Genomic DNA, 21,278 nt, shown 5'->3' with positions numbered 1-21,278 from the left:
CTACTTTTAACAAAGAGCAGAGCGATCACACCACTTTCTACTCTCTCTGACAAAGTGAAAATCTATATCTATGTATTTCGTTCTAGCATGAAACACGGGATTTTATGATAATTTGATTGCCATACTACAGATCCTCGTGAAAGCATATGTATCAAGTGTAATTGTCTCAGACAAATCATCTCTCCAGTGGTATCTTCTCACTGCTCCATGAAACGAGGCAGCTATTTGGCATCACACAGTAACTGACCTTCTGATATCAGGATCCCCTTCCCAGTCCGCATTTGAGAATCCTGCCAACTTTACTTCTTTCTTTTGACTATAACAAACCAAGAGTCAAGGTTCCTTTTAAGACACTAGATGATTCTCTTAGAAGCTTGTAAGTGTTCTTTTCTTTGATCATGGATTAGTTGGGCACTTTATTAACCACATAAGCGATATCAGGCCATATGAAAGTCAAATATTGAACTTGGTGTTTAAAAAGGCGGATGCGGGTCAAAATGTGGCTAAGAAAAGTCCTTATCAACTTGGCGTGGATGCGGTCAAGAACGCGGTTGACGTGGTCATAACTAGGGAGAGTTAGAGGAGTTTTTATTGACTCTGTACGGCAAAATGCGGACCGCAGTGGCAAAACACGATCAAGGGAAAAGGAAGTCAACTCGGGGCAGTCCACAATGAAGCGGGGGAGTTTTAAAACTATGATTGAACTTCATTGATCATACTACTATACGTGTATGGATATTCCACTTTCTATTTGTCTCGTTTGGTAGCCTTCTTATTATAGACTGCAGGTATGGCAATAGGCTTGCAATTCAGCATATGGAACCTACTAAGGAGATCCATAGGACTCTTTTTTAGTCAATGTCATCCTTTTCTTTGTTCCTTTTTTTTAGCGATAACTTCATTTATTCAAAGAGACCAAAAAAGCCCAAAATACCAAGATGGTCTAGAACAAAGGGAAAGAAATATACGCAAAGAAAATAAAAACCTGAAAACAAAAACAATAAGGACGAAAAAGATGGGAAATCTCCAAATGAGGTTTATCAATTCCTACCCTAGCTAGATGTTCTGCCTCTCTGTTGGTGAATCTTCCCATGTGTTGAAAGGTCACACTCTGACCATCAGTCTTATCTAAGATCTCCTTTAAAGCATTGGTTAATCACCAAGGATATAGGCAGTTCCTGTTTTTTTTTGTGTGTGTGTGAGAATTGAGGCAGTCCCTGTTAATCCATATGATTACATTGTGAGAATCCCCTTCCACAATGGCGTTTCCTAGTTCACTTTGATTAATCGGTCTGATTTCTTGAAGAATAGCGGCCACTTATGCTTCTGTCGCATCTTTGATTCCGATAGGGCCTGAAAAAGCTCATTTGGTGGATCCTTTATCATCCCTTTCTTTGTTCTTTATATGTCAATCCAAGTAGGTAATGAAGATCTCTCAAATCCTTCAGGTCGTAATTTTCCTTCCGTTCTTTCGAGTTTACCAATCTCTGCATTATTTCATCTGGTTATAATGATAACGTGAAGATAGACTAGTATGAGAATAGTACCTGACCTAACGACTAACGTGTTTGTAAAATGATGAATTGCCAAATACACTTCTCTCGTATCCTCCTGCAGAGCTTACTTTAACCTCTCAAACCACGCTCCAGGACCTCGCTTTAGACCATGGATGGCTTTTTTTAAGAGCGCACAAGTGTGCTTCTGTCTGCTTCCACAGAGCCTTATGGTTGCTCCATGTAGGCTTGTTCCATAAAATGACCATGCATTCTAACTTGTCCATCTGGTTGAGTTTCAACCCAAAAATATTTTGTTTTTGAATGGAGTTTCAACCCAAAAATATTTTGGAATGACAAAACTGATCGTATTGTGGTTTCTCAAACAATATGAATATTATTTGGGTCATAGTCCCAATCACAGTGGGTGTGAAAGCTGCCAGTTTCAAGTTAATGCAACCACCCTGATGTTAGCAGAGTGTCCATGTAACCAATTATGCATTATTTTACAAGTATCGAGTTAGATGGTTTGTCCATGCAATTTGCATTGCACCACACTGAGCAACAAGAGGAATAGTATAAATAGTTTGAGATCTTTCAGACTCACACGTGTGTGATACCATCAATAACCAAAAAGCTATGAAATACTTGTAAAAGCAATATGCCAGTGGGAAGCGAATGCAAGAAGCGGAAGCGGTAAGCTGGTAAGTGAGGAATTCAAGAAAGAGAGATGAGGAAAGCAAAATTGAAAGTTGTTATAAGTGTATATGAGCCCAAGGGCAATATGGTCTATGTACTCTTGTTCCCATTATATAAATACATAAGTGAGTGGGAGTAACTCTCCAACTCATTCTTTCTCTCCATTTTCTTCTTCTAACATGGTATCAGGGCCCTAGGGTTGTGGTGCCCTAGGGACCTCCATTGGAAGACACCAATCCTCTTCCCATCTCCTCTCCTCACCTCTCTTCTTCTTCTTCTTCCACCTCTCCGCGCCTCCCACCTCCTTTGCCTACCTCGCTGTCCCTCACGCACTCCCTTCTTCTCTACACCCACCTGCCACTCTCCTCCCTCTTCTCCACCCCATTGAATCCTCCGTCCACCTCGTTGTCCCCTCCACTCTCCTTTTTTCTTTCTCCACCCCGCTGTCCCCTCTACTCTCCTTTTTTCTTTCTCCACCTCGATGTCCCCTACACTCCTCCCACCCGCTGACTCATCACCCCTGACATACCTCTTCTCTTTTTTTTTTCTTTTTTTTGAAAAGTGAGGTATTATATTATAAATCATACGAATATTACATCAGGTCGGGACCAGGAGTCTCCTCTGCTTTACATCGTATATGTTAAAGTACAAAAGATAAAGAACGCCTTTCTCCAACAGCTTAAGCTTTTGGAGAATTTGGTAAGTTAACATTGTATCAGAGCCAAAGGTCTCGAGTTCAAACCTCCCGGATAGCAAAAATCCACATGCGATGGTCGGCCCAAAGTGGGACCACATGTGCCACGTGTTTGCCAAGTGGGCCACACGTCCAGGGGAGTGTTAAAGTATAAAAGACAAATAACGCCTTTCTCCAACAGCTAAAGCTTTTGGAGAAGTTGGTAAGTTAACAGTATGAAACCCAGGAAATGAATTCCTGGGCTAAGGAACAAAAGACAAAAAATTCTTGAAGCATTACCCTGTCCTCCCATCAATCAAGGTAAACCCTCCTAAAATTGCTGCCCAACAGGAATCAAAACGCCTCCCATTCCAGAACGCATAAAAAAACCTTCCAAAACCTAGATAGATACAAGTTACTGGGCAAAACCTCGAGAATTCCTCCCTAAGAGAAGCACTTCTCCAGCTCTTCCAAAAGATATTTGATTTGGAAGTCCAGCATGTCTATGAGGGCATCCACCGGTTCCATTTCCCTGTAATCCAATTTCTTTCTACTAGCAATCCTCTCTTCCCCCACGGCCTTATTTGCCTCCCATTGAGACTTCATCAACCTCTTCTCATAGGCCAAAATTATATTGAAGAAGGGGTGTTTATGGAGGGGCGAGTGAGAGTCCTTGACTTTAATTGACCCAGATAGATGATGGAATTCATCAATATTATTAGGTTAAAAGAATTACTAGCTTTGGAGGAGTGTGGTTTAAGTTCTGAGGAAGATTGGCAGGAGTTAGGGAAAGTTAAGCAGGAACACAAAGGGCTATTGCTGCAGGATGAAATATCTTGGAGGCAAAAATCAAGGGTGAAATGGCTGGTGGTGGGTGATAAGAATACTGCTTATTTTCACGCGATGGCTAGTGCTCGAAGGAGGTCGAACAGAATTGAGTCTATTTCAGTAAATGGTGCTGTAATTAGCTCTAAGGAAGAGGTATCTTCAGCCATAGTAGACTTTTATTCTGCTCTGTATGCTTCAGAAGGAGTTCTTCGCCCCATTCCTGAAGAAGTGGAGTTTAAGAGTTTGAATCTGGAGGTTAGCTCAAATCTGGAACAACCTTTTGCAGAAGAGGAAGTTGAAAGAGGTCTTTTTTCGATGCTTGAGAAAAAGCTCCCAGTCTCGACGGTTTTTGCCTAGCTTTCTTCCAAGCTTGCTGGCCGGTTGTGAAATGTGATATTCAAAGATTCTTTACAGAATTCTATGAAGGGTTGACTCTTGACCGAGGCACAGGGGCTACTTTTATAACTTTAATACCCAAGATCAAAGGTGCTACTAAGGTAACTAATTTTCGTCCAATAAGCTTGGTGGGGTGCTTGTACAAGCTATTGGCTAAGGTGTTAGCTGATAGAATTAAAGTGGTCTTACCTCATATTATCTCGGATAGTCAGAGTGCGTTTGTCAGTAAGAGGCAAATTTTGGATTGTTCTTTAATTACGAATGAAGTTATCGAATCTTACTCGAAAAGTGGAGCCGGAGGTGTGTTATGTAAGATATGGAGAAAGCTTATGATAGAGTGGATTGGGATTGCTTAGATTTTTTGCTTGGAAGAATGGGTTTTGGAAATCGCTGGAGAGGTTGGATGACAAAGTGTATTTCCTCTACGTGGTTTTCCATCTTGGTAAATGGTTCTCCAAAAGGTTTTTTCAAGTCTTCTCGGGGGTTAAGGCAAGGGGATCCCCTTTCACCTTTTCTTTTTGTCATCATTGCGGAAACTCTTAGTAGGTTGATGAGTGAAGGTTGTTGCTTGGGTCTGCTTGAAGGTTTTGTTATTGGATGTGATAGAGTGGAAGTTTCTCTTCTGCAATTTGCTGACGACACCATTCTTTTCTGTGCCCCTGATAGGAAGATGACGTTAAACTTGAAGGCTACTCTGAGATGCTATGAATTGGTTACTAGTCAAAGATCAAAATTTAGGAAATCTAGCTTGTTTGCTATTAATCTTCCCCCTACTGAAGCTGATGGGGTGTAGGCTGGATTCCCTGCCTTCCTTGTATTTAGGGCTTCCATTGGAGGTGGGAAAACCTGGAAAAGAGCTCTGGACTCCTATAGTGGAAATGATAGAAAGAAGGTTGGAAACTTGGAAGAGGAATCTTGTTTCTAAGGGTGGGAGACTCATCTTGGTCAAAGCAGTGCTAGCTAATATTCCAGTGTATTATTTATCTTTGTTCAATTGTCCGGTTAGTGTAGTGATGAGAATAGAACAGATTCAAAGAAGATTTCTTTGGGGAGGTGCCGATAGTAAGGGTGGTATACCCAGTAATGAAGTGGGAAAACGTTTGTATGCCGTTAAAGAATGGTGGTTTGGGGATAAGAAAGTTGAGAGAGTTCAACTGTGCATTGTTGGGAAAGTGGCTTTGGCGTTTTGGTATGGAACAATCTTCTTTGTGCGTAAAGGTGATTGGTAGCAAATATGGCTTCTTAGATGGGAATTGGTGCTCGGATGATTCATATAGCAAGAAAGGAGGGACTGTTTGGCGAAACATTTTGAGGTTCAAGCACATATTTGAGGAGGGTATTCAGTTTAAAGTTTACAAAGGGGATCGTATAAAGTTTTGGGTGGATGCTTGGTGCTCTGAGGAACCCTTGAAGACTCTTTCTTGATTTGTTCTCGGCGGCTTTGAAGAAGGATGTGTTGGTGTGTGATTGTCTTGAGAGGGTGGACACCAAGGTGGTTTGGAAGCCTAGCTTCAGAAGGAATTTTTTTGACAGGGAGTTAAATTCCATTTCTCGGTTACTTCTTTTGATTGAGAATTGTTATATAAAAAGAAGTGGGTTGGATAAAAGAATTTGGATCTGGGACTCATCAGGCTTCCTCTCTGTGAAGTCATTTTACTCTAGGTTGGTGCATGCTTCAGGCTACCCTCTCGCAGCTAACGTTTGGAAATTCCTTGGGCCTCCATCAGTTTCTTTTTTTGGTTTGGCAGTCTGCTGGGGGAGGATTCAGACCATTGAATTTCTTAGAAGAAGGGGAATGTGGTTGATAGATTATTGTTCACTTTGTATGGAAGATGGTGAATCTATTGATCATCTGTTTATTCATTGCAAGGTTGCAAGGGAGATTTGGGGCCTCATTTTGGATAGGATTGGTATCTGTTAGATCTTCCCAAACTCTATACCAGAACTAGTGTTGAGTTGGGATTTTGTGCCTTGGAAGAAGAAAGGGAAATTGCTCTGGAAGCTGTGTTTGATAGCTTTGTGGTGGGTTATTTGGAAAGAAAGAAATTCGAGAGTTTCTAATGGAGTGGCTAAGTCAACTTATTGGTTATTTATGAAAATTATTGTTTTGGTGATTTTTTGGGCGAAGAGTCTTCCTCAGTTTCAATTTGTTTTAGCTTTTGATCTGTGGGAAGGTTGGAGAACTGTGTTGGGAAGGGGTGAAGAGAGAGAAGATAGTTCAAAGATGGGAGGCTCCTCCTGAAGGGTACTTGAAAATAAACTTTGACGGGTCTAGTTTGGGTAATTCGGGTCCGGCAGGTATTGGTGGCCTTTCTAGGAATTCTGCAGGGGTGGTGTCTTGGGCTTTTGCTGGCCCAATTGGTAGAAGTGACTCATCTGAAGCGGAAGTTAAAGCGGCTTTTCAAGGAATAAAACGTTTGAGTAGGGATATGTTCGATAATGTGATTGTGGAAGGTGATTCTTCTAACGTAATCAGTTGGCTATCCCTACTCAAGGAATAAAACGTTTGAGTAGGGATATGTTCGATAATGTGATTGTGGAAGGTGATTCTTCTAACGTAATCAGTTGGCTATCTGGGAAGATTACACCTCCGTGGCGCTTTCTTAGCTTCTTTGAGGAAATCACTGATCTTGTTTCAGGGTCATCCATAGTGTTTAAATTTGTTAGAAGATCAGCCAATGGTGAAGCTGATTCCCTTACGAAAGCGGGTGTTCATAAAGAGGGTTTGGAATGGTTTGATCATCTCCCTCCATGAAATGTATTTTTACTCTTTTTTGATGTAATTTTTCTTTTCTTTGTATTTTCGTGGACCATCTCAGTTCCATTCTTTCAATATATTGCCATTTCAAAAAAAATAAAAATATCTTGGGTCTCCTTCTTAAACAATTTCCATTGCTTCCTAAGGAGGCCTTTCGTGATTTCCTTATGGGTCGGGTTGTTTATAGAGGCCCTCTCTTCATCGTATATCTCGCCTTCATCCTGTAAAGAGTTTTTTCCAACACCAGGATCTTCATGGACCACTTCCTTTTCCTCTGGAAATCATTTGGGTGCTCCGTTCTTAGCTACGTCGAGGGCAGATCGAACGTTCAATAGTAGACCTGTTTCCAAAAGCTCTTGAGAGATCCCAAGGGTTTCACCTAACCCTTTATATATATAGAAACACCGTCAAGTTATGGCGAGTGACGAATGACCAATCCCCTAATCCACTGTAGCGTGTGAAGAGAACCCTTCTAATTAAGTTATATAGCAAAGACATTCACATCCTTTAGCCCAGACCGAAGGAAAAACTTTACGACTCCCCTTGTTTTGGTAATAGGAATATAATAAATACTACTCAAGGGCAAAAACCTTTTGAGGCTTCGAATCCTCATCCTGACAGATCTCTGCTCTTCCCCACCATATGACAAATGTCAACATTAAATATATACGGCGCCATCTCCACAGTACCCCAAAGAAATGATTTAAGAGGAACCTTTTGCTGCACGCTTAAGGCACCTTTATCCATCATCCTTCTTTAACAATGGAAGAACCAACCAGTAATCCCCGATCCCCACCTATAGTACTATATCAATCGGGGTTTTCGCTCTCCCAGGCTATCAGGCTACCATTTAGACAGAGGCTAAACGGAGGCTACAGATTACTCCCCCAAGATAAGCACAAGATTTGGGCAAAGGAATGGGAAGACTATTTGAATTCCCTCCAAATTTTTTATCCTTCGACCCCACTGGAAAAGATACTGTTGACTTTTCCAACTTCCTTTTAGGAGTTTTTCCTTGAGGTTTAAGCTTTCGATCTTTAAATTTTGATCCAAAGAGGCCCAGTCTAGAGATCCTGGACTTAAAGGCTTCCAAAGATTTCCTAGATTTCAGAATCCTTCCCGCAGATAACCTTTGCTTGATGGGGGGAGCCATCAATTCTGGAATTCCTTTGGATTCCAAGGGTACGGTCCTCTTGGTGTCATACCCAGCAGTTAACCGGGTATTCTTGGGAAGGGAACCCAGTTCTATGTCACCTTTTCCTTTTGGTTGGTGGAATTTGAAATTTGAATTCAAAGAGGCGGGCCCACAGGAGCACCAGAATTCCGACTTTGAGATTCCGAAGAAGAAGAAGGGAGGCACGCAACAGAGGTCACTGGCGATCTTTCCAAGTGGGATGGGTCACAATGAGGCAAAACAAAGAGAGACCATGCTAGGTCTTGAATTTTGATTCCAATGGTATCGAGTTGGTTTCATACTCGGATTTTGACAGAAGACGCAGATAGTTTCCATATTGGGGCTAGAAGTTTGGCCGACGCAAAGCTCATGTATTGATTATCATTCCCTTCCATCTTCACCTCCAGAACCAGGCCTAATAGGTTCCCTAACACTTCCACCATTGAAATAGCCCATGCATGAAGCAGAATACCATAGAAGTTAACCCAGAGGGTTTCCGCACCCTGAACGAAATCCCTATTCCATGCAGAAAGAGAGAGTAACTGGTCTCCCCACGCTTCAACTCCCATAGTCAGGATTTTGGAAGCCAACTCCTCTGACTCGAACATAAAGAGAACTTCGTTCTTCGCCAGGATGCAGGACTTTAGGGTATCCATTCACACTTCCACCTCCTTACCAGAGATAGATAATGATGGGACCCCTCCCTCAATATGTGAAGAAATCTCCCCAAAATCAGGCCATCTCCTCATTACTGGTATTCACAGGCAGAACTGTCCGATTATCAAGACCCACTTCATTTGGGAGTCTACTGCTCTGTTGACACCATCGGCATTTCTTTCGCCATTTAAAGTTAAGATCAGCACAGGAGGGGCAAAACCAATCCCTATACTGCCTACCTGTTGCTACCTTATCTCTCTTTTTAGGATCACCCCCCACCCCGAGTGTTTTTAGGTGGCAACTGTCGTGTGGGGTACCACTTAGGGAAGGGGAATTTGATTTCCTCTGTTGACAGCATCGGCATCTATCCCGCCATTTGAAGTTGCAATAATCGCACAATGAACAGAACCAGTCCCCCAACCACCTTCTTGATTTAGCCTTCCCCTTGGATTGATGTTCCTTGTGATCCCCTTTTTCGCCAAAACCATGCATCTCCCCTTTCTCCTCTTCTTACAAGCATATAGAACCATAAACTTCACATCCCTTTTCTCTCCTCCCGTGGACCCTAAAACCCTAATCTAACCCACTACCATCCTAAAACCTCAAACCCTAACTCTAAAACCAAACATCCCTACGTTGGGCCATTTCCCCTAAATCCTTTAACCTCTTATCGTAGCCCTCTTCCATAAGTTTTCACCCCGTCTCCTTTATGAACTAAATCATCTGCTCGTGGCTCTGATCTCATATGCTAGCTATCTATTCCTTCTTGCTAGCTTTGTTACGTCTATTTCCTCTCTCGGTCTTCTCCGGAGCCGCGGTGCTCGCCACATGTTTGATGAAATGTCCAAGTAAAGTGTTGTGCTTCCGATCTCATCTCCTTATCTGTCTTCCCATCCTGGATAGCGCTCAGATATCTATTTTGCTCTGTATCTTCCTTGGATCCCCAGTATCATGGCCGGGCCCGTCGTGTGATTCGTCACCTCTCTATTGTTTATCCTCTGCGGTCATTGTGGTTGAGACTTTCTGTCTATTTCTGTCATCATGGATCCTCATGTTAGTTCGCCTCATGCTCTCGATCGACTCCTCCATCTTCAGCTACCCTCTCTCGTGCGTCACGCTGTATGCGGCCTCATGGGTCTAGTTTCTCATCTATTGATACTTCTATTCTTCGCCGCATATTGGTGGTGACCATTTTGGCCGTGACGATGGTTGCTTTACCAGAGGTCTGGGGCCGTCGAGGCCGTGTTCGTGGCTGTGATTCTGCATGCGGCCATGCTGCTGGTGGGCGTGGACACCCTTATTGCACTCATTGTCAGACAACATGACATATTGTGGGCACGTGTTATACCCTACATCCGGAGCTCCGTCTTCCCTGCTCAGCTCACATCACCTCTATCAGCCTCCCTGGTGCCTCTACATCCTCCTCCGCTGGCGCAGTAGCACATGGTGATTGTTTCCTTATCTTTAGGGCCGACTATGATGAGTTTTTTAGACTGCGTGCACACTGCCGAGCACCTTCTTCGCCTTTTGTCCAGCACAATAGTTCACCAGCTTCTCTTCTTACCACCTCTAGCTATTGGATAATTGATTCCAAGGCCTCCAACCATATGACAGATAACTCTGGCTCTCTTAGTTCGTTTAGGCCCCTTCATACAACCACTACTATTACTCTGGCCGATGGAACTATTGCACCCATTTCTGGTATTGGTACTGTTTCCCCTCACACTAATCTTACTTATGCTCAGTGCTTTGGGTTCCAAAATCGCCATTCAATTTACTTTATTAGCCAACTTACCAAGAGCCTTAACTATTCTGTCTCTTTCTTCCCCTCCTACTGTGTTTTCCAGGATCTATGGACTGCGGCTGGGAAGATTGGTTCGGGTCATGTGGTGGATGGTCTCTATTGCCTTAATTGCGCCCCTCCTGCTATTTTGCATACAACAGTCGATCCTTATCAGTGGCACTATCATCTTGGTCATCCCTCGTTCCAAAAGCTTCAGCATTCTTTTATTCCTAATCCTATTACTTCTTTCCAGTGCGAATCCTGTGAATCGGGAAGCACCGTCGTGTTTCCTTTCCATCCCGAGTAGTTTGTCGAGTCCACTCCTTTAGAGTTAGTGCATTCTAATGTCTGGGGTCCAGGACCACACCTCTCTCTGGTTATCGATATTTTGACGTCTTCGTGGATGATTTTTATTTCTCCTTAAAGACTGCTCTGAGGTCTTTCATGCTTATCGTACTTTTTAGGCTGAGATTACTACCCAATATGATTGTCCTCTTAAGTGTTTGCGCACTGATAATGCTAGGGAGTACTTCTCTGCTAACTTTCGAGATTTCTTATCCACCCATAGCATTATTCATCAGTCCTCTTGCGCCTACACCTCCCAGCAAAATGGTAGTGTCGAGAGGAAACTGTGATACTTGATATGGCCCGCACTCTTCTCTTTCAAATGCGAGTTCCTCAACTCTATTGGAGCGACGTCATCCTTACATCATGTTTCCTGGTTAATCGCCTCCCCTCTTCTGTTTTAGATGGTACCTCCCCATTCTCGGTTTTACATCCTCAATGGGAGGCTTTCCCTTCACTCCACGAGTCTTTGCTTGTGTTTGTTTTTGTAAAGACTCGGCCTCACACAGGCCTAGAAAGTTAATAACCTTAATTAAATCTGGACCGTAGATTCCCGGACCAAAAATCACAATAGTGTATTTTCGTTTTTTTTAGTATAACCAATTTTTGGGGTATCAAATCTTGTCCGTTCGACATGATTTTGGTCCCGGTAGATGGGTATTCCGAATACCTATCCAACGGATCCAAGATTTAGGGATTCAGACGTGATTTGAGCAAGTTATGACTTTTTTCCTGTTAGGGTGAGGCATAGTTACAAGTTTTGTCTTATTAGGCAACTTTTGGGTTTTTATTTTTATTTAAAACTTTAGTTTAGTTGTTAAATTTGATAAGTACACCCTTAGAGAGTTTTAATAAAGATGAACTCTTGCTAATTGTGGAAGACTTATATTAGGAAACTAACTTTTAACATTAAATCTAATTGGGAAACCCACTTTAAGCACAAAACTCATTAGCTATTAAAAATCCAAAACAAGGGCTTTTGCAACCCTACTTGTGCACACCAAGAGACAGAGAGAGAGAGAAGAAAAAGAAAAGAAGAAAATAAAAGGAAAAGAGAATAAAAGGAGAAGAAGAATTGGTGTTTTTCGTCGTTTTGGGTTTTCGTCTTCGAGTTCCTTTCCGATTGGTACATAGAGCTTCACGTCTCATTCTACACTCAAACTATAAGGCAAGTGATGACTGACTCTTGTAATAATGGTTACATTAATGATTTTGTTATTGTAGTTTTGTTTCATATGACAATTCTCATATCCTAGAACATGTATCCTTGAACTGTTAATGAAATCTACGGTTAGAAGTGCCTACTTAGGATTTTTATTTTCAGGCCATATGCTATATATGCGGGAACCTTTGTTGCCTCATATTAAGGTATGAGATGTCTGTATATGTATATGGTTTTAGATAGCCATAGACTACGGTTTGTGATGATGTTCACCGAGTATATACATATGATGCATTAGATGAGACTTTCATATCTTTATAAAAGATGATTTAATGATAGTATCTTTATCCTTGTGTCTCTTTTACTTGTTACGTGTTGTCATCATATTTAGTTATCAGTTGATACTCTCACATATTTCACGGTATTTCATATCCTGATCATTTATCTTGAGATTTTTGTTGTTTCCTTCTTATCATGTGAATACCATAAGAACCACTACTATAATGCAATTTACATTTTCGTCACTCTAATTGCTTGAGCCAGTCACATGACCTTGCTATTAACTTAGATTATTTTCCAGACCTTATAGGTGAGGAAGGTGTAGGTGAGGAAGGTGAAGGAGCCTTTGTCGATGAGCAAATCTAGGTGGCACATGGGATGGGAAAGAGCACTCATAGAATTTCTTTTGGGGTTGAGATAAATCATGTAATAGACATTCTGTTAATGGAATATAATTTTTTTGTTGTTGTTTCCCTTTTTGGGGTAGCGATTCGGATGTTGGGATTTTTGATAAAAAATTTGCCCCAAATCTGGGTCGTTACAGATTTCTTCACAACCTCGCACCAGGCCTAAATAAGTTGGCTCCTCGGGCAGAGCGGTGTGTCTTTCTGGGGTACTCTCGTACCCAGAAGGGTTATCATTGTTATAACCCTTGGTTATAGCGCCTCTTTGTTTCCGCAGGACGACACCTTCTTTGAGTCAGTCTCATTCTTTACTACTCCTGCTGAGAGCGGTAATGTTCTGCCCGACTCTCAAGTTCCTCTCCCTCTTCCTGTTTTACCTGATCCTGTAGGACACTTCTTCTCCATTGCAGGTGCCTTCGGTTTCTCCTACTCCTCCATTGCCGGTGCCTCATGCTCCTCCACCAGCTCCTTCAGCTGCCCTAAAGGTATATCAACAACATCAGAGGCCCGATCAGATACCACCACTTCTCCCTCCATCTCAGCGTAGGCATTGTCTTCTTAGCGGAAGATCATACCTCCTTCCCATGTAACTCTTCTTCCCTATCCTACTTTTCCTTTACATTCTCCTATTGCTTCCTGTAAGCGTGCCCATAACACTACACATCTGATTTCATTATGATCATCTCACCCCCCCTTGTTTCGTAACTTTGTTTCGTCTTTGTCTTCTGTTTCTTTGCCTAGGTCTATACCCGAGCCTCTTGCTCACCCGGTTGCCATCCTGCTATGGATGTTGAGATGGCCGCTCTTCAGGCCAATCATACTTAGGATTTGGTCTCCATACCTCTTGGTGCTCAGCCAACTGGCTGTCATTGGGTATTCGCCATCAAATACTTGTCAGATGGGACCGTTGAGCGCCTTAAGGGGCGCTTAGTTGCCAAGGGGTATACAACGCAAACATTTGGCATCGACTACACAGAGACTTTCTCCCTGAGAGTATTTATCTCCCTTGCTGTCAACCGAGGCTGGCCTTTATATCAACTTGATGTCAAGAATGCCTTTCTCCATGGCGACCTAACTGAGGACGTCTATATGGAGCAACCTCATGGGTATGTTGCTCGGGGGGAGATGCCCTCTTCAGTGTGCTGACTTCAAAAATCGTTATATGGGCTCAAACAATCTGCTAGAGCGTGGTTTGGGAGATTCAGTGATGCTGTCATGCGATTTGGCATGAAGCAATGCACAGTTGACCACTCTGTTTTTAGTTGTCATTATGATGCTGGGCATGTCCTTCTCATAGTCTATGCGGATGACATCATTATTACAAGGAGTGACACATCTGGCATACAGAGGCTGAAGGCCGTCCTGCAGAAAGAATTTTCCACAAAAGACCTTGGGAAGGTATTTTATGGGGATTGAGGTAGCTTATTCGGGTAGCAGTCTCTCACTCTCGCATAGGAAGTATGTGCTATATCTGTTGGATGAGACTAGCTCTATGGGAATGAAACCAGTTGTGGTTCTCATGGACCCATATACAAAGCTGCTTGCAAAGGAGGGAGAGTTCCATTTATGACCCTGGCGGGTACCAATGGCTTGTTGGGAAACTTATCTTCCCGTTAAGGTTTTAAATTTCAGTTTTGGTGTCGGTTTTGGCCACCATCGAAAAAGAAATATTTCGGTTTCGGCTGAAATCAGGTAAAAGTATGATAATTATTTCATTTATTTTTAAAATTTATACCGAAATGTCTAAAAATTCGGTGATTTCGGTTGAAATTTCGGCTATTCGGTGGGAATTTCATAAATTTCGGTGGAAATTATAACTTTTTGGTGGACATTTTTAAAATTTCAATGGAAATTTTGTAAAAAAGGCTAAAAATAAAATTTCAACCGAAATTTTGATGACATGTCAGTGAAATTTCGGAATTTTAGTGAAATTTCGCCGAAATCTTGTAATGAAATGACTTCGTGTGAATTTTGTTTCAGCCTTGGCCGAAACCGAAATATTTCGACCGTTTCGTTTCGTTTCGGCCGAAATTTAAAACCATGCTTACCGTTACTCGTCCTGATATCTCCTACGCAGCGGAGATAGTGAGCCAGTTTATGAGCGCGCCACGTTCCTCCCACTGGGCAGCCGTGATTCAGATCTTTCGCTACTTGAAAAGCGCGCTAAGGAATGACCTGTTATTCAAGAAGTATGGACATGTTTGAAGGATTTTGCGATGCAGATTGGGCAGAATCACCAGCAGATAGGAGATCCACCACTGGATATTGTACCTTCGTTGGGGGTAACTTAGCGTCATGGTGAAGTAAGAAACATGACATAGTTTTCGAGTCAAGCGCAGATGCATAATATCGTGCCTGTAATCTATGAGTGGAGAGCTCATCTGGTTGCGCTCTCTCCTATTTGAGATTGGTTTTCCTTCATCATTCCCAGCTCAGCTTCATTGTGACAACAAAGTTGCCATTCACATGGCTACCAATCCCGTCTTTCATGAGAGAACTAAGCACGTAGAGGTGGACTGTCATTTTATAACTCAGAGAATTCAAAAAGGCAAAATATGTGCTTCCTTCACTCTATCAGTGGACCAGTTAGCTGATTTTTTACCAAGTCCTTGAGTAAAGCTAAGCTAAATGATATTTGTAACAAGTTAGGAATGTATGATATCTACATTCCAGCTTGAGGGGGAGTGTTAGAAGTGTATATGAGTCTAAGGGCAATATGGTCTATGTACTCTTGTTCTCATTGAGAGGGCGAGCCTTGGCGCAACGGTAAGGTTGCTCCATTGTGACCTGGTGGTCACAGGTTCGAGTCACGGAAACAGCCTCGCTGCAAAGCAGGGGTTAGACTGCGGTCATCTTGCCCTCCCCAGACCCCCCAATGGGCGGAGCCTCATGCAATGGGCCGCCCTTTACTTTTGTTCTCATTATATAAATACATAAGTGAGGGGGAGTAATTCTCCTACTCACTCTTTCTCTCCATTTTCTTCTTCTAACAAAAGTGAATGACAAGCAAATAGGAAGACATGATTAAGGGTGAGTGTAAGTTCGGTTACAAGCAAGTCAAGGAGAATTCATGGTTGAGCATGGAAAAAAATCTTGGGATTTATAGTTTAAAAAAAAAAAAAGATTTTATAGTCCTTTAGGTTTGCTGTTAAATTGTAATAAAAATTACCTTAAGAATATTTTTGAATTAAACATAAGATAGGTTCTAATTGAATCTTAAAATGATTATTTTTTTTTTTTTGAAAGGATCTTAAAATGAGTTTTTTTACGGTCTAAATACACAGCTTTAGAGTGTACTCAAATGCAGCACCCAAGTTTCAACCACACTCCATTGGCATTATGAAATGGGAAAAAAGTCTTTTAAAAGAGAAATAATCAATTGAATAGGAAGCATACTCTTAATTAACTATGGTATTAGGGAGCTTCCGATAACTATGTGCCTAACAAATATGAAATATAAGTCAAACGGCTTGAGCCAAGAAAAAGAAAACTCCAACTAAAAATCATTCCAGAATATGAGAATAAAGGCAAGAAAGTTGAATTTCAAAATCAACCAAAAAAAATCAGCAAACCTTTATATGAAATGCCATCATCATTGTCCATACGGAGCATCGGTAGAGTATATGGAGGAACATTAGGCCGCGCTGTTAAATGAGACGAAGGCTTTGCGGATGGATCTGTAACTTTCTCCTGAGAATCATATGGTTAAATCTTTATTAGAATTCTACAAATTAAACTCAAGAGATACGGTTTTTGAAAGGAATGTGAGAAACATAAAACAGTTAGGCAAACAATTTCTTTCTAGGTGAGCTACAAAATAAAATGAAATTTCCTCTAATATCACCAGGAAGTTAAGAACCTTTGCCTCGAGAACATATAAAAATGATACTAATTAGAACATTCAATGATGTGGACATTACAAGATATACAAAAATTTCCGCCGTATCAATGCATGACAATTGCTACAGGGTAACTCAAGCAAAGCCAACTCACATGGGTGACCCAAGCAAGAAAATTTTGAGGAAACTTTAGATTGACTAACCAGAGTAATCCAACTCAGTTTGGACCATTTCGAAAGACCATAGATCATGCATGACAATTGCTACAGGATAACTCAAGCAAAGCCAACTCACATGGGTGACCCAATCAAGAAAATTTTGAGGAAACTTTAGATTGACTAACCAGAGTAATCCAACTCAGTTTGGACCATTTCGAAAGACCATAGATCATGGATTGCTGGGAGATGAGAGATAATCAGAAGAAAGCGGATGACAATATCAAAGAAGAGTGGAGATCTATAGAAGAAAAAACTTGGAATATAGCCAAATGACTTGGCTGAATCTAATGTTTTCGGGATCAAAACCATCTGCAGAGAATAGATATAAAATATGCATCGGTCCTATTTCCAGAATAATCAGTGGTCATAAATATGTGGGCGCACAAAGAAGCATAAACACACGTGCGTGTGCACACACACACACGCGCACACGCACAAAGAGGATGTATATTGCAGAAGCATGGCAAATTCCTGGCTCTACTACCAAGTATCATGGTGTCGCTGTATCATGGTACCATATATAATATAAATCATATATATCGACAAGACCTTACCTTTTTATCCCTGCTTTTCCTTGCCATATGTTCCTCTTTCCTTCTCTTGCCAATTTCCTTTTTCTGTACAAAGAAATGAAACCAGTGAATTACATGAAATCGAACTTGTGCTTTATAAAGAATCACCTTGATAGTCAAATAAAATAATTTCCATGACTAGAGAATAAATATGTGCACAGAAACTGTTCAAATATTTACAGTCTTCACGCGCGCGCGTGCACACAAACATATATATACATATATGTATGTATGTATATACCTGCGCACGCACGTGCGCACACACATATATATATATATATATATACATACATATACATGGGGAAAATTGTTTCTGAGCTCGAGCTCTAAAACAGTGTGGGCCCAGACTTTTGGGGTGATCCAAAGCATTCATTTGAAAGGCCCTTACATAGATAGAGTGTACACAAAAAATCAGGTGGTTAGGATCATCCTCACGCTTCCATTTGTGGAGGGGAAATGGGCAGATTTGTGTAGAAACAGTATTTGTCCATTTTTCCCTCCACTTTTGGATGGGTTAGGATGATCCTATGGACCTGAATTTTGGTACACACCCTATCTATGTGAGGTCCTTTCAAATGAATGCTTTGGGACACCCCAAAAATGTGGGCACAAATGAGTTTTTGACGCTCGAGCTCATGTTTTCCACACACACACACACACACACACACACACATATATATATATATATATATATATATATATATATATATATATATATATATAGAGAGAGAGAGAGAGAGAGAGAGAGAGAGAATGGTTTGTGAGCAGCTGCTCAGATAAGCTTATCAGGAGCTCACAAACACATGTGGCCCCATATTTTTTGGGGATCCAAAGCATTCATCCTTCCATGGATAGGGTGTGTATCAAAAATCAGATCACTAGGATCATCCTAACCCAATCAAAGGTGGAGGAGAAAATGGACAGACACTGTGTGTCCATGTTTCTGCCCATTTTTTCCTTCCACAAATGGCAGGGTTAGGATGATCCTATAGGGCTGATTTTTGGTATACACCCTATCCATGGAAGGGCCTTCCAAATGAATGCTTTGGATCCTCCAAAAAATGTGGGGCCACATGTGTTTGTGAGCTCCTGCTCAGATAAGCTTATTTGAGCAGCTGCTCACAAACCATTTCCTCATATATATATATATATATATATATATATATATATATATATATATATATATGAGAAAAGGGTTGTTCCTAACGTTAGCATAAACCGGGCCCACATTGTTGGAAGATCCAAATCATTCATTTGGAAGGCCCTTTCATGGATAGGGTGTCCACCAAAAATCAGCTCCATTGGATTGTCTTAGAGTGTCCATTTGTGGGGTGAAAAAATGGGCAGATTAGTGGACAAACAGTATTTGTCCATTTTCACCCCCACAAATGGACAATTTTCACCCCCACAAATGGACATCCTATGATGATCCAGTAAAGCTGATTTTTCGTACACACCCCATCCATGATGGGGCCTTCCAAATGAATGCTTAGGATCACCTTAACAATGTGGTCCCACCCTTGTTTTATGCTAACGTTAGCAGCTAAGCTAGCTGCTAACATTAGCAGCAGCCCTTCTCTCTCTATATATGTGTGTGTGTATATATATACTAGTAAAATAACCTCGTGCGATGCACGGGCCGACAAAGAACTGTACGGAACACATCATCGGTTGATCCAAACCGTCCATGTGATGGAACACAACATAAATAGGTTGTGCCCGTAAAATCATTTCCATATGCTGATCCTAGCCCTCCAATCTATAGAGGTTTCCATAATTGTTGTTCCTCTTATGGTGCCCGGAATTCGTCAATATTTTTAAAGGTGCCCAGAATTCGTAATATCATGTAATTACTACATACTTTCCGTAATTTTGCATATAGAAAGGCTGCCAATGTTAACTTTCGTGACACATTCATATTAAAAAAGTAGGGGGAAAATAACAAAATGACTTGTTTACCCTCACATAGTTAGTTTGGACATACATATGGCAAGGGCATTAAACAGTAAAAAACCACCATGTTGATGTGTTAAATTGACAGAATTTTGAAATAAATCAAAAAATTATTCTCTTTTCTCTTCTGCTATATATATATATATATATATATATATATATATATATATATATATATATATATATATATATATGGGAACAGGGAATCTAAGAGTTTGCATAGGTAAGCTACCTATGAAAACTCACTTAATGACACCCCTTTAGCATTTACCATTAACACATGCCAATTAAAAAAGAAAAGACAGTCCGAGTTTGTGCACTTGTTAAAACATGGTTGTGCTGACGTCATTTCCCTAAAGAAATTGCTTTCCTTGGACAGAATTAGCTGCTGAAGTCATTTCCGTCTCAAATTTGCGTCATTTTCTTTGCAAAGGGGCGCTATTAAGTGAGCTTGCATTGGTAAGCTACGTATGCAAACTCTTAGATTCCCTTTTCCCATTATATATATATATATATATATATATATATATATATATATATATATATATATATATATATATATACAAGAAATAAAACACATTGGGCACTTGAACCAGGACTGATGCATCATGCAGTTGGGATATCATCCTCAATAGCACTACTATTTAACAAAGGCTACCTGAGATCTATTGATATTCAGAAAATTCTCTATGCAGAGGAGGGGGAGGGGAAGGGGGAGGAGGGGGGAGCTAAGAAGAGAGAGAGAGAGAGAGAGAGAGAGAGAGAGAGAGAGAGAGAGAGAGAGAGAGGGCTGAAATCTCTCTCCATGGAATAATGATTAGTGCAAAAAAGTGAACTTGGAGGATAGCCATGTCATAGGGGCTAGCACAAGTAACTATTTTCTTTTCCTTTTTGGCTAGAAGAGTTGAACGTGAACTCCCAAGTAACATCTGAAAGACCGAAAGCAAGTGAGAGCACCTTCACCAGCCCTCATACACATATAGGTACAAATAAGAAAATGTGTACAATAAATTTCACTAGATGAGTTTGGGGGCATATTCTCTTATATTAGGAGCTCTTTGTGATTTTAAGTTGCATAAGTCCATTTTTCCTATATTTATTTACGTAGAACCGAGGTTGATATTAGCTGAAACTACATGCAATTTATCAAATTAGTTGACGGTTGATACATTAGTAACCATAATTCGGAAGATGAAAATTTGACAAAGTCCATTAGTACTGTCAGTCATATTTAGAATAGTTATTTCTTCTTCTCTATCCTCAACTATTGCATGTTCCCTATGTGAGCCAGCCTAGTATTTATGGGATCCAGTAGCGGAGGACTGGAGGGATTCAAACAGAGACTAGATACTCGAAGAGGTATCTACTCTCCTTGGTCGGAAGGATCGATTTGAACAAGTGTTTTCGAATATCTTGATGGCCATTACTTCAGTTCCGTGCAAGGGTCTTGGATCAGGAGTTATTGTAGAATTGTACGACGCTCATAAGTTCAACTTGGTTAGTCACAAGTGTTGAGACAAAAATTTTAGGGAGGTTTTGGGATTCTTGATCCGAAAGTGGAGAATCAAGCATTATTGGCCAAATGGTTATTGATGTTTGAGGAAGAAGAGAGGATATGGAAATTATTATAAAAAAAAAAGGCATAGGGTTTGAGTAGGGGATTGGGAACCTAAGTAGTTCTAGGAGGGGAGGATCTTGGGTTTTGAAGAATTGCTTCAAAAAAGTGTTTTCCAATATCACAGCACCCTTACTTCAGTACCCTGCGAGGGTCTTGAATCAGGAGTTATTGTGGGGTTGTAGGAGGGTCATAAGTTCCACTTGGTTAGTCAGGAGTAAATGTGAAACCAGAAAATTTGCAAAGGTTTTGAGATTCGTGATCCGAAAGTGGTGAATAAAGTATTATCATGCAAAATTGTTATTGATATTTGAGAAAGAAGAGGGGCTTTGGAAACAAATTATAGAAAAAAAATGAATAGGGCTTGAGTAGGGGATTGGAAATCTTAGTATTTCTTAGGAGGGGAGGGTCTTGGGTTTTGGAGGCAGTT

At 41.0% G+C, this 21,278-nt stretch overlaps 1 protein-coding gene across 1 annotated transcript in view; it reads right to left on the bottom strand.

The window, feature by feature from the left end:
• Positions 1-21,278, bottom strand: part of LOC143858702 (uncharacterized) — a 39,316-nt gene that overhangs the window by 6,806 nt on the left and 11,232 nt on the right. Inside the window, exons 3-4 of the mRNA XM_077369417.1 lie at positions 17,263-17,325; positions 16,224-16,341 (exon numbers count right to left, since the gene is read on the bottom strand). Coding sequence (XP_077225532.1) covers positions 16,224-16,341; positions 17,263-17,325 — 181 coding nt within the window. The remainder of the gene's footprint in view (positions 1-16,223; positions 16,342-17,262; positions 17,326-21,278) is intronic.

The sequence above is a fragment of the Tasmannia lanceolata genome, unplaced genomic scaffold, assembly GCF_043159265.1.
Source record: "Tasmannia lanceolata isolate RefF3 unplaced genomic scaffold, GAP_Taslan_0.1 ptg000026l, whole genome shotgun sequence".
In the NCBI taxonomy this organism is placed as follows: domain Eukaryota; kingdom Viridiplantae; phylum Streptophyta; class Magnoliopsida; order Canellales; family Winteraceae; genus Tasmannia; species Tasmannia lanceolata.
The sequence above is the reverse complement of the archived record's forward strand: the minus strand, read 5'-3'. Positions and strand labels throughout refer to the sequence as shown.